This window comes from Ixodes scapularis, unplaced genomic scaffold (genome assembly GCF_016920785.2).
Source record: "Ixodes scapularis isolate PalLabHiFi unplaced genomic scaffold, ASM1692078v2 PGA_scaffold8__174_contigs__length_109621045, whole genome shotgun sequence".
Lineage (NCBI taxonomy): Eukaryota > Metazoa > Arthropoda > Arachnida > Ixodida > Ixodidae > Ixodes > Ixodes scapularis.
This window is the reverse complement of record NW_024609883.1, coordinates 69,054,173-69,067,711: the sequence shown is the minus strand read 5'-3', so window position 1 is coordinate 69,067,711 and position 13,539 is coordinate 69,054,173. Positions and strand designations below refer to the sequence as shown.

The 13,539-nt window shown below is 48.1% G+C and overlaps 1 protein-coding gene across 1 annotated transcript in view; it reads left to right on the top strand.

Moving 5' to 3' along the window:
- The window catches only part of LOC121833604 (ATP-binding cassette sub-family C member 2-like), a 75,626-nt gene that overhangs the window by 29,631 nt on the left and 32,456 nt on the right, over positions 1–13,539 (top strand). The window contains exons 9-12 of the mRNA XM_042287021.1: positions 1,294–1,475; positions 4,122–4,197; positions 4,815–5,022; positions 7,481–7,791. Of these exons, the coding sequence (XP_042142955.1) occupies positions 1,294–1,475; positions 4,122–4,197; positions 4,815–5,022; positions 7,481–7,791 (777 nt within the window). The remainder of the gene's footprint in view (positions 1–1,293; positions 1,476–4,121; positions 4,198–4,814; positions 5,023–7,480; positions 7,792–13,539) is intronic.

Below are 13,539 nucleotides of genomic sequence, written 5' to 3'. Positions count from 1 at the left end.
ATTTCTTCCGCAAGATTTAGCGTCTAGCGGTTTAGCGGGGAAATTTACCCATAATGCACCGCGTGGTTACGCCGACGGTGACGGCGACGCCGATGCCGCTCAAGCCGGAAACGGGCGCCTAAGAGCCGCGCGCGAAAATAAATTAAGCGGAAAAAACTCATAACCCGTGACAACTAGGGTGACCACCCGTCCCGCGACTCGCGGGACTGTCCCGCATTGAGGGCTCGTGTCCCGCGTCCCGCGAGAAATTCCCAAATCTTCAAAATGTCCCGCATTTCACATTGTTGTAACATTCACTACAAAAATATTGGCGTTTCGAACAATGGTGTACGGGAGCGACCGTCGTTCTTGCAGGGGACAGACGCGCGCTTTTGTGCCTTTCCCCTTGATGGCAAAATATAGCAAGCGAAAATTGCTCGCAAAAAGTTGAGAAATAAACTATTGGAATTATTGGCAAATTATACTGTGTCCTGCAAAGAAATTGTTGTAATAAGATTTTTTTTTTGTGAAGACAGTTAAAAAAGGCAAAAAGTCTGCAACTACCAACCGTCGAAAAAACAACCCCATAAGTTTCTAATTTTGTGTGGGAGCATGTTAGTGTAGGAGTAAGTATCGACAGGAAACCATAAGCCGAAAAATATTTGCTGTTTCTTAGTTCCTTTTGTTCCATTGGGGTCTGCTGCAGTCGATGTTTATGTTTTTAACTTAGACACCTTTAATAAGATATTTACCATTACAATTGCCGCAACACAGTTTTCAGGTGTATAATATGCTTTCGGGCAGCACGTGATTTCGGGGTGGGCGTGTTGATGAATTTTCTTTAATACTTTCTTCTTCAGTCGTAAAAGTGACGTCCTCTTCCATCTTACCCCCCCCCCCCTCTCCCTCCCCATCCCCTCCGGGTCAGGGTGTCCCGCATTTCGACGGCACCTGGATGGTCACCCTAATGACAACTGATTTTGCGACCAGGGGGATTGATGGCCGCGAGTGTGTTAACGCAAAACAGCTCGGAGTATGCTTAGCGAAAGCTCATGCTACAGGACCCAAGTCCCCTGTGTTCAATCTCTTCCAGCACGATGCTTGCTCGAAAAGCATCGTAATGGCGTGGGGTCAAGTATCACTACTGAGCTCGATACACGTTGGAGACCCCGGGCTAGCAGTGGTAGCGCGCTGGCCACGTTTCGCATCTACACAAAGGAGGCACTCGACGCCCATTGTGGCTGACTAACATTCCACTGTACAAACATACACGCCGCAGAATTACAATTACTTCGATGCGACCATACGTTACAGACTCGAATCCTGGTAAGCAACCAGGGCAACATACTCAAGAACATGGATAAGCTACTGTTAATGGACGGCACAACGGTGATTACGCATCAAAGCATTACCGATCTATTCCAAGACGAACGAGCTCCAGAAACACTTCGGCTGGGCGTGTCTTCCAAGAGATCACTGTCAAGCGATCCTGGAAGGTGCGTAACATTTTTGCGTGCACTGAAGTACGAGTATAGTTCCGAAAAATACAACTATAGCAGTGATGGAAGTGCCATTTGACCTTTTGGAGCAGGCCTTGTAGCAGGCAAAATGTTGTTTTGGAGCAGGTAGTGGCCCTTTTGGAGCAGGGTCCGGCATATGTTGGCATATTACTTGAAAATGAAATAATGCTGCATTGCCATATAAAGCCCATCTCCATGGCGCCTGTCGCCTTTTTAAGACAGGATATATAAAAATCTACTAAGTAAACACAAAAGAAAACATTTTTTTTAATAAAGTTTATCTGCTCGTCAGATAAAAAATACAATTAAATATGCCACACTGAGTTCTGATGGTACAGGATATTTTGTTTTATCAGCCTGCACTTCTTTTAAGGTATCTGCAGCAGCGTTTAACGACCCTCACTGTTGTGGAATGTTTTAGTTTAGATTAGAGTTGTCTTTCGGGCAGCAGCTCCAAATATTGCGGTATCTGATATTCGCTTCAAAAATTCCGATTCATTTTCGATGTGCTGGCGAGGTCACGATCGGATCACGGCGAGTTAACCCGTTGAGTGCGCTCCTTGGCATGCACCGACGCGCTGCAGAGAAGCAACGCCCGCATAGCAGACACCGCAGTCACGCGAGTCGCGCAGTGCTTTGTGCTCTGAAAAGTACGGTGAGGCTTTACCAGCACTAAATCCAGAGTTTGGTACAACTCAACTATACTTCGTTTTAGCTTCGGTGCGAGCTCAGCCGAAGCTACAAGCGCGCGCATGAAGCCCGTAACGGTGCCCACACTGCACGAGCCCACGCGTGAGTCAGCAATGCACAGAGCATTGGGCTCGCGCTAGCTTTGACTTCGCTGGTAGCCAGCGCACGGGAACAGGGCGGGCCCAGAGCCTTTTATACTGGGAGAGTTCGGCGGTTCTTTGATCCAGCCGCCAGTCTGGCAGCACTGATCAAACAGTCTGGCAACTGTGCGCATCCGCCATGATGTGCCTTGCCGTCTAGCTTGGTTGCACCTTTGCATTTAATTGCATTATAATTATAACCTTAAATTGCAAGCTTCACCCTTGTTTGGTGTAAGGCTGGTGGCGGCTGATAAAATCCGTTTGCCCTACTGACTCGAGCCGGCAGTCGGCTCGCTAGAGTCCGTGGAGCGAGAGACGACGATGAAAATGATCGTTCTGCGCTGCGCTCTGCCAGACGTTAGATGAAAAAGAAATGGGGGGCTGCAGTGCCGTTGGGTGCTCGAACAACGCGAAAAAGGGGTTCAGGATGTACCGGTTCCCGCAAGGAAAAGAAAACCGCGCAAGGCACAAGATCTGGGAAACCAAGAAGGGCTGACTGGAAGCCGAGTTCTCGATTGTTCGAGGTAAGTTTATGATTCACGTATGATTAACGTAACGAAATGCTTGATTTTTCGACTTTCTCCTTAGGCCAACAAAAGCGCAAACGGCAAAACCTACACGCGTATACATTGCATGTCAATGGGGACCCACTCGCCGGGAGGCACATCATGGCGGAAGTGGCGCCCGCTGAGTCCGCTAGACCTAGCGGGCCGTAAGCCCCTCCCACCCGCCGAACTCTCCCAGTATAAAAGGCTCTGGGCGGGCCAACACTGAAAACATCCACAAGCTCAGCCTCTTTTTTTGTTAAATAGGCTGCTCAGTGGGATGGTTCTTCGCTTAGCCTCAGCGGCTTTGGTCTCAGATGTTGCTATGTTGTTCCTTTCAATGATGATGATGATGATATTGCGCACTTGCAGCTTCGGTTTGCGTAACAGTTGCGGCGCGGAAAATACCGCGGTACCGCCATGTGCTCTGATAAAACTTCAATTTTTAATTTTTATTGCTACATCTCATCTCGGCGCAGGCATGGCGCAATTCTTCGGTAAAATGACAATTTGGCACTACATGTAGCAGGATTGCGTCCTTGGCGCAATTTGGCGCAATTGGCGCAGCACTTCCATCACTGGTATAGTCGCAGACAGCTTACGAAACAAAATGCATGAAGAGCCCAGAACACTTTATTATCGCTCTGTGGCCTATGAGATGGCGGCATTCGCCGATAAGAATGCCGTAGGACGAATCACGAAGCCAGAAGCATAAACATATGCCAGACCAGGAGATTCGTTTTCATTTTAAACTCTAGCTTCAATAGATGATGACTACATTGCTGCAGCTAATGCTTCTCTACAGCTGATTTCATGATACAACGGGTGATCGGAAGCAAAATAGGGCCAAACAGTGGAACGAAATGAGTTCTTTTTCTCCCTATGCTTGACTGAGATGGGAAACAGTTATTTACACTTAGGTCTTCTTGGAGAGTAAGGGGAATGAAGGCGGGTGCACAATCCTTCTTTCTACTTGACAAAAAACAAATTTATAAAGACCGCACAGTAAAAGATATATCACCCTTTTCTTTGCGTCGTCAGTGTCCACACGATTCCTAACAAACCACCCTCTATTAATGTTCTTATCGCGGAACTTGCATGGTTCATGCGTCTTTCACTTGATGTCACTTGCTTTTAATATTACTTGTTTAGTTTTGAATCATAGCTTCTTTCTCAATTGATTAGAATGTCGAACCAAACTAAAGTACTGTAACATAATTTAATGGGTATCCTTCCCTCCACTTTAGCATGGATAAGCCCACATCGCAACAAGAGATTTCAAATGGGAGGATGACACAAGATGAACGGACGTCCTCCTTTATGGTGAGACTAGCTCTATAAGGACTAGTACGACATTAATTATGGAAGCCTGACCTTGAGATGGTTTGTGAAGGGTAAGGCAGAATATGTCAAATAGCGATTACCACGTTAAAATGATACCTACGTCCGTTCCAGTGCAAGAAGTACTCTTTTTCATATTGCAAGCAACTATGGGATACATTTAAAATTTCTTGCATTTTCTCTTATTATTGTTTTGCGTCTGGAAAGGATAGGCTTGCCTTGACTTCTCTTGACAATATTTTTGAAATATCTCCAAACCTATTTTTAACAACTAGTTACTTACCGTAGCGAAACCAAAATAGTTAATAAATATTTCTTGAAAAAACATAGTCTCGCTCATTCATCTCCAGCAAAGCACATTCTAAAAAAAAAAATTGATATTCCTTATAATGAAGGTGCTAGATTTGAAAACTTAAAAAAAAAATTCTTCGACATACCTCAGTAAGAGGCCATCATTATAGGCGGCGGCTAACGCTCTTGACATTTATAACAAACTGTAAATACGACGTTTAAAGCGGAAGTTTCTTGAAACAAATTTGCGGTTCCTAGTAAGTACTAAGCGACGAAAGATACCATATGACAACGCACTTCGCTTGCAGGGTTCATTAGAAGTTTCGTGCTCCCTATTGAGGCTTTCGGGTATCTGGATGCCCCTGGCGGTCGCCTTCTTCGTGGCCAGTGCGGCAGTCCTCGCGTGGCAGCAACTGTGGATCAAGCAGTGGACCGACGCCAGCTCTCCAATGTCCACCAGCGATCCACGGGATCCTTTCTGGGTCAGGGGCCTGGTAGTCTTATGCATGTGCGATGGTAAGATCTCGAACGGTATAAAACAAGTGGGGCCGCGAACGTCTTTGAGCGCAGCTCTTATGCGCTCGTTCCCGTGTTTCGCGGCGTCGGCGTCATCGTCGGCGTAACCGCGTAGGGAGGCTCAAGTGACTGTAAGTGCAACTGCTACATCGGGGATCACGGGACATGGACGCCATTTAATTGCTAAATTTTGCTGGGAGTATATGGGGCAAATGGTCGTTTTATTTCCTAACTCAGGTCATAAGAGCCCATTAAGGTGCTTGAATAATTTACACAAGGTATAAATGATTACTTTTCCATAGCCACCAGTTTTGTTGTGATAGGTTAAATGTTTGTTTAACGCGATAAATGGTAAATTCTGCCATCTTGGACGTTGCCGCTTGTCTGGCAACCCTGCTTTCTCCTCTCGACGTTTGCGATTCCAGGAGCGAGAAGGAAGCGAGAAAGGCTGCGCCAAGGCGTTCGTTGCTTGCAGTGGGAGGCGAGAGGAGGAAAGGCGCATGGAGCAACAGAGTTGCAACAGAGCCGGCGTCTGCTCTCGTGTAGGCAACATTGGCGCATATCCTTTCCCGAATCCTCTCTCTCAGGCGCCACCATTGAATTGCAAACGCTCTCTAGGTTTTAAGTTGCACCCACCCTCACTAGAGCCTCCCTATAACCGCGCCGCCAAATAAGGCGGGGAATTGAATTGGTGTTGAGGTCACTTGATATCAATATTGATATCAAAATGACGTCACTTGATATCACATACAGAAACTGTATGTGTTCATTGCTGACGTGCCACGAAGTCATGTGACGTCATTTTCCCCGCTGAATTTAGTGGGGAAACTGAATTAGTGTTGAGATCACGGGACATCAATTTCCCCGCTGGATCTAGCGAAGAAACTAAATTTGTTTATAAGTGGCGTGAGAAGTTATGTGACGTCATTTTTCCCGCTAAACATAGCGGGAGAACTGAATTGGTGTTGAGGACATGTGGTGTCAATTTTCCAACTAAATTTAGCGCGTAAATTGTGGTAGCAGCGGAGGGTATGGAGGAGGAGGAGATAGGGAGGGAACGGAAAAGGTGGGGAGTGTATGGAGAAGAGGAGGGGAGTTCGGTACGGAGGAGTAGGAGGAAAGGGTACGGAGGAGGAGGGTTCGAAGGAGGAAGAGAACGCGGAAGAGGAGCAGGGGGAAGAACCTTTATGTGAGGAGAGTGATCTATATTTGTACATATATCTGTATTTTTTTTTCTCAAATTGTTTACCACGGTTCATTTCAAAGTCAAAATAACTCAAGAGCTAGCCCTCTAATTTTGCATTGCAGATATGTAAACGTCTTTCGTTTTTTTTTTTTTTTTTTTTTTTTTTTTTTTTAAATCTGGAGTTAAAAGGTCGAACAATAGGATTCGAAAGATTCGAAACGTCTCCAACCCTCGACCATAAGACGTTGAGGAACTGCACAATCTTTTTAACTTATAAAGTTAAGCCTTTGGCCATTTTTAGACTGTCTAACTCGCTGAAATACAAAATTCAATAATTTTAATATTTAAAAAGTATTTTGTTATACTTTGTGCAAATAAACCTAAGAAGTTCTAAAGATCGACTATCTTCTAACCATAAAACAATTTCAGCGTAAATTGATATACTATACCTTGTTTTCCAAACACCTCTTAGTCATAAGCTACTTTATATTTTCTCAGCACCTAGATTGCTGAGAATCAGTGGCGAGTACGCTAAAACACTGCTGGCAACGACATGTCATCGTCAAGCAATCAAGGGATCAAATTATAATTGATATCGTAAAGTTCCATAGAGATGCACGTATTAGACATATAAGTACCATGGAAATGCATGCTATAGAGATATGCTGATGGCCGCAATGACTTAGGCAGCTTTTTCTTGAGACCTGTGCAGGTGGTACATGTAGAAATCGGACTTCTGAGAGGTTTAAAGACTTGAAACTTGGTGTTCTTGAATGTGAAAGAAATTTAAGAAATATAAAAATTTTGAGCCTGATACCTGAAAAAGTAGAAAGCCTAAAATTTGTTTATATTCATCCTCAAGAAAATGTGAGCCCACTAAACTCGGACTTCAATCTTATAAAACCACAAACTGCGAGTTCAAACCTTAGAACTATTTTAAACATTTGACAACTTTCGAACTCGGATCTCGATACGTTCACATCTCCACACAAAACAAAAGGGGTGGTTGAACGGTATTCCATCATGTAACCACAGTTTGTACAATAAAATGAAACACACTTTGTTTTGAAAATATGTCTATAGATTTGCTTCTTAAGAACTAGTAATTACACATTTCTTGTGCTTTCCTCTATTTCTTTCGCTCTTATATTTTCCTCGCATATTATAAGTGATGAAATACACACTTATACATATTTAACTAAATAGAAAATATCGGTCGTGAACATTTCGGAAGTCAACCACACTGTCAACGTGGAATTACTTTTTCTTCAGTGCTATTCCGGATCACTGGAGGTGCGCTGCTGGCCATCGGCTGCCGTCAGTTGTCCCTCACCCTGCACCAATCCATGCTGAGCCACGTGCTCAACAGTCCGGTGTCCTTCTTTGACGCCCATCCGCGTGGAAGGCTTCTGAACCGCTTCACCGTCGACGTCGAGGCTATCGACACCCGACTGTACCTGACCGGAAAACAAAGCGTCCAGAACACCCTGCTCATGCTAGCACGGTTGTTTGTCATCGGCAGCCAGGTGCCGCTGATTCTGGCCGTGGGGTTCGTCGCCGCCATCTTACTCGGGTTGGGAATGGTAAGCTAGAGCAATTAGAAAGGCACGTTGAAAGCTATTTACGTTTTCTTTTAGCCACTGTCCAACAAAGTTGTTGCGTCTATTCATCTGTCTCAGCGTCACCTGACATTGGTTAACACACCAGCGTCCCGTACGTGCCACCGATTCGGTGCTTAGAGCCGAGCGGGAATAGCACGGGTTGGAAAATTCTGGCGACATTCTCGATGGTAGATAAGGTGTTAAGAAGTCATTGCGGTGGCATTGTTTTTCTCTGTTGTGAACTGCTTTAGGAAGCAAGACGACAGGAATTATTTATTTCATCTTCGGTCAGATACGTCAACACAATTTTGTGACGACTGTCAACATTAAATATTACGTGCCAGTATGGCTGAAGCGTTCAATAGCGAGACTCTCTTTTCGCAAACAGTGTAGGTAATTTCGATATTGCCACGCGTATCTCAGAGCAAGCACGCCCGTGACAGCATGCATGGTTATCGTGCTTGACTCTCATGCAAAGGGGCCGAGGTTTGGTGCCTGGGGGCCGATGTACCTTTTTGTTATTTCTGTGAATGTCGCGTTCTGGTTAATTCGAGAACCCTTTTGCTTGTTCAAGGACCGAATGTTCTGCGCGCCGAGCATTCTACGCCGATTGTTCCAGGAACCAACTCGTGTATATAAGGGACTCCGAGCGGCGAGCCGGAGTCAGTTTTGGCCCAGCGATCGATCCTGCTGTTCCGCCGACATCCACGCCTGCGGCGCTAACTTTCTACTGTTTGGTTTTGGGCACAGGTTCGATCGCCCCATTAAATGATTTATTCCTCCAGTTACTCGCCGCCTTATCACACTCTAGGTGAGGTGCAGGGAGCACCTTATGCTTAAGGTTCCTCATTTGTTCCCGCAAACCCGTCAACTAAGTTGGATTCCAAGCTAGAAAAAAGCTCTTTGAAAAACCTGAAACTCAGGCCGACCGCCGCACCCAAGGGCAGCCTTCTGAATTTTGTTGCTGCTGGACGAGCCCAAGCCGAAGAATAAGACGATGGCCGAGCAGTCGCCGACCCCTGCCACTTCTACCATCGTTTACCTGCCCGTCCCACCACTAAGGGTGCTCCGTTCCACGGCGAACAATAAGAAGACGTCAAAGACTGGATAGATCAGTACAAGTGCGTTGCCCGCTACACTGACTCGACCGACGAGCAGCGCCTACACAACGTGTAATATTTGCTTGAGGGGACTGCCATGCACAGGCACGGAAATTATGAGTCCTCTTTGACATTGTGGGTCGTTTCCAAGAGCGAGCTGAAGCGGCTGTTTGTCAGCAAACACCGCCAAGAGAGATCTGAAGACGTACTTCGAACCAGCAGCCAGGACCTTAGCGTGAGCTTCAATGGCTTCGTGGAGGATGTTCTGCGCCTGAGCTCCCGCGCCAACCCTCAGACTGCAAAGGAGAAGAAGCTAAGAATCCTCATGCTATCGTGAAGGACAATATCTTCGGCGGCCCTGTATGCAGCCCGCCGACAACAGTCGAAGGTTTCGCCACCGAGGCCACGAACTTCGAGCGCGCCCTGCAAGCCCTAGCCGGTCACTACCAGAGACTACACGGCGTCGCTGCCCTCGGGCCTTTTAGCGGCGATCTTAAACTCAGCATTCCAGACTTTGACAAGATCATTCGCGACGTCACCCGGGAAGAGCTCGGGAAGCTTTTGCCTGCTCTCAACTAGCCGGTTTTGCTATTTGCTATCGATAGTCGAAGTTGTCCGAGAGGAAGTTGTGGGGTTCTTTACGGAAATCCCTCCAATAATAATTGCCGCCCGATCGGTATACGCTCTCCGCCCGTCACCCAGGGAGTGACATAACACAACGAGAAGACAGCGAATGGGTTTACTGTACCTCCCGGTTGCCCGTGGTCGAGAACCGGCAGTTCGGGCACGCCGACCCTTGTTGTCGCCCGTCGATCAGAGCTCGCAGTCGGAGTCCGTGTCCAGGCCTGCGGATCGTCCTTCCCACGCCAGTGCTGCGTAGGCTGGCTGTCTCGGGCTATCACTGCCCGAGTCTGTCTGCGGAAGCACCCCGGAATCGTCGTAGCCCAGGTCATATGGCCAGGGCTCGCCGTTTCCACCGGTCCGGACTTCGAACCTCGCTGCTGGACCGCTCCGGGGTTCGCCATGGGCCAGGCCAGGCAGCCCGGCTCCGACGTTCTCGCCCAGCTCCAGCCTCGCTCAGTACGCACTGCCTCGTGCCAGCTCGTGACTTTGCCGACCGCCTGTCACGTGCCCCCTCCCTCGTTTTTCACCCTCGGCTCCCAGAAAGTTCAGCGGGCATTCCAACCGGAAGCTCTTGCCACTGTAACAGCACCTGAGGAGCCCACTTTGACCTACGCCGCAGTAGCTCAAATAACCGGCGCAAGCTGCCTGACAGTATTCTACGCCGCCTCGACGTGACCTACCAGCGCCGCTGCCTTTCCGACGTCGTGAGGGGCAGCCCCAGCTCGTCCGCAGGAAATGGCGCCTGGAAGATGGATTTGTGGCGTACGGCCGATCGACGACCGCCCTCTTATCATTGCGGCGAGGCCGACCACGAATACCGGAAGTGCCAATACCGACAAATGGGGTGGCGAGGTTTTCCGGCGAGTGAACCGCGACCCCACCTTGGGGAGCGATCAAGGGACATCGAGTATCGAGTAGTACCTCCGACGGCCCCTGTTCCCGGTGCCGACTCTACCACGAGGTTCCCGTTCGCCTTCGCCTAGACGTGCGCTTTCGTCCTTCCGCCGCTCTCGGCGGGAGAGCCTGACCTCACCCCCGTCCCTATCTCGTCGGAGAAAACTGCGTACGGCAACGCCTGGAGGTGGCGTAGCAGAAGACGACCGAAGAGCTTACAAGAACAACGGAGCGCTCCTACTCTCCCGACGCCACGCATCGCAACGACGCTCCTTCAACGGTGCCCAACAACCTAAACATTATTATCTTAGGCCTCGACGCATCGGCACTCGTGGACACCGGAGCAGACAACTCAGTCATCAAGTGCGAAGCTTTCTCGCCGTCTTCGCAAAGTGACGACGCTGTAGGATGGACTTCAAATATAAACCACCGGAGAGCACCTCATCACACCAACCGGCCGATGCACCGCTCGCGTCGGGATCCATGCTGCAACGTGCCCTGATAAGTTGATAGTTCGGCAAGACTGTGCGAGAGACGTTATCCTCGGAATGCAGTTTCTCTGCGAGTATGGCGCAGTCATCAGCCTCGGGGCAAACCAGTTGACGCTGCGAAAGCCTGTTCTTACGCCGATGGAGCCCAACCTGACGTCACCCGCGATCCGAGTTATTGCCGACCATATGAACCTGCCGCCGCGGTCGAGTGTTTTCGTAAATGGCGCAGCCATGTGCAGTCAAGCTCTACTGGAAGGTACCGCCCTACTACTCCTTGAAAAAGGAATTGGCGTCGCACGAGGCGTAACAGGTATCCAAGAAGTACGCACAACTCTTCTCGTGATTAAATTTCGAGAGAAGCCGCAGCACCTAACTAAAGATACCACCGTAGGACACGTAGAGGAGCTTCCGGCGCCTCGTCGTCACAGCACAAGAGCGCGCCGCCTCCAAAGATCGACATCAACTCCGAGCTCCCAGCTCCAAAGCGCCGACAACTGGTTGATCTCCTTGATTAATACAGCTAGTGACTGTTTTGCTAGGTCGTCGAAAGTTCGCCAAACACCAGTGGCAAAGCATCGCACGGTTACCGACGGCGACGTGCACACAGTCCACCAGTCACCATACCGTGTCTAGTTAAAAGAGACGGAATTCTTCCAAGAACAGGTTCAGGAAATGCTCGATGATGACATCATCAAGCCGTCTTGAGTCCATAGGCTTCACCAGTCGAGCTCGTAAAGTGGAAGGACGGAACCCTGAGATCCTGTATGGACTATCTTTGACTCATTACTATGACAAAGAAAGACACCCGCTCCACTGTATCGACGATACCCTAGACCGTCTGCGCGACTCCCGATACTTTTGGTTGATGTACTTGAAGAGTGGCTACTGTCAGATCGAGGTTGACGAAAGGGACACAGAGAAAACTGTCTTCCTCACACCCGACGGACTGGACGAATTTAAAGTGATGCCCTTCAGAGTATACACAGCACAAGGTGACCTTCCAGCGTGCCATGGACACCGTGCTAGCAGGCTTAAAATGGCAGAGCTGCCTCGTCTACGTCGACGACATTGTTCTGTTCGCCAGCAACCTCGACGAGCACTTATGACGACTCCGCGCCGTACTTCGAGCCATCAGGTTCACCGGACTAACTCTCAAACCAACCAAATTTCGGTTCGCTCATGGCCAGCTCACGTTCCTAGTACACGTCGTGAGCAGCAACGGTGCTCGTCCTAACCCAAAGTAGACGAGCACCATAGCCGAATTTTCCCGCCGTCAAAAAAGAAAAGGCCGTAAGAGATTCCTCGGTCTCTGTGCCTACTACAGGCGTTTCGTTCTAGATTTTGCGAAGCTTTCTGCTCCCCTGACATAACACACAAACGACGCCATCAAGTTTCAGTGGACAGAAGAGCACCAGCTGGTGTTCGACAAGCCTAAACGAACACTTCAAACACCTCTTTTCTTTTGCCATTTGGACTAGCGTGCACGAACATAAATTCACACGGACGCAAGTAACACGGCGCTTGGTGCAGGGGTGGTTCATTTACAGGAGGGAACAAAGCGGGTAATTGCCTATGCGAGCCGGACACTGTCGAAGGAGGAGGGTAATTACTCTACGACGGAAAAAGGAACGCCTCGCCGTTGTCTGGGCCATCGCCAAGAACCCTGTTGCTTGTCAGAGGACCGAATGTTCTGCGAGCTGAACATTTTACGCTGACCGTTTCAGGAGCCCACGCGTGTACATACGGGGTTCCGCGAGGCAAGCCGGAGTCAGTCTCGCCCCAGTGCTCGGTCCTGCTGTTCCGCCGAACATCGACGCTTCCGACGCTAACCTTGTTTAATTTTGTTTTGGTCGCAAGTTCGCCAAAACATTTTGTTTCTCTATTTGACGCCTCATCATTGCCCTTAGTGACAATATCAGCAAAAGTTTTAATAAAACCAGAAGCACTCGTAAAGTTAATGAGGCCTTACAAGTCAAGAAAAACACTAGCGCATGTAAACTGTTCATTGCTAGCCAGAACAAGCGATCGGTAGTTTTTTTTGTGTGTGTTTCTTTTTTTCTCACAGCATTTAGACGTTAACAGCAAAACTTCTAGTGCTGTGAAAAATGTATCTTCGGTGCAGCATTAAGGGGTAAATGTCTGAGTCTGCTAATATGTTGTCTGAGTAAAAGTGAAAAAAAAACGTTTTTTGTTGTTTATGTTGTGCCGCGCAGTGCATATTTATGCGCTTTATTTTACATTCATACATCTAATAATGTCGAAAACAAACAATCACCGGAAGAAGTCTTCTTTAACTACTCCCGACAGAAAAGCAAAGTGAGGATGGTTTGGGTAGTTTTGTTTATATTGTTTCATATTCATTTGAGGGGGGGGGGGGAGGAAGACAGTTTACGTTTTTTATGAAAGATTCTCAGTACAAACCATCTCCCAATGAAACCTTTCGCCAATTTTAAAAATAAACTGTGTCTTCGACACCAACCGGAAAAAAACAGTCAATCGTTAATTGTTCATTTCAATTGCTGAATTCCCGTTAAATTTGGTGGGAAATGGGCCAAATTGCAGGCGTAGCGCCTCGCCAAGAATCGTATTGCGCAATCTTGCCAACTTGAGGACATGAATCT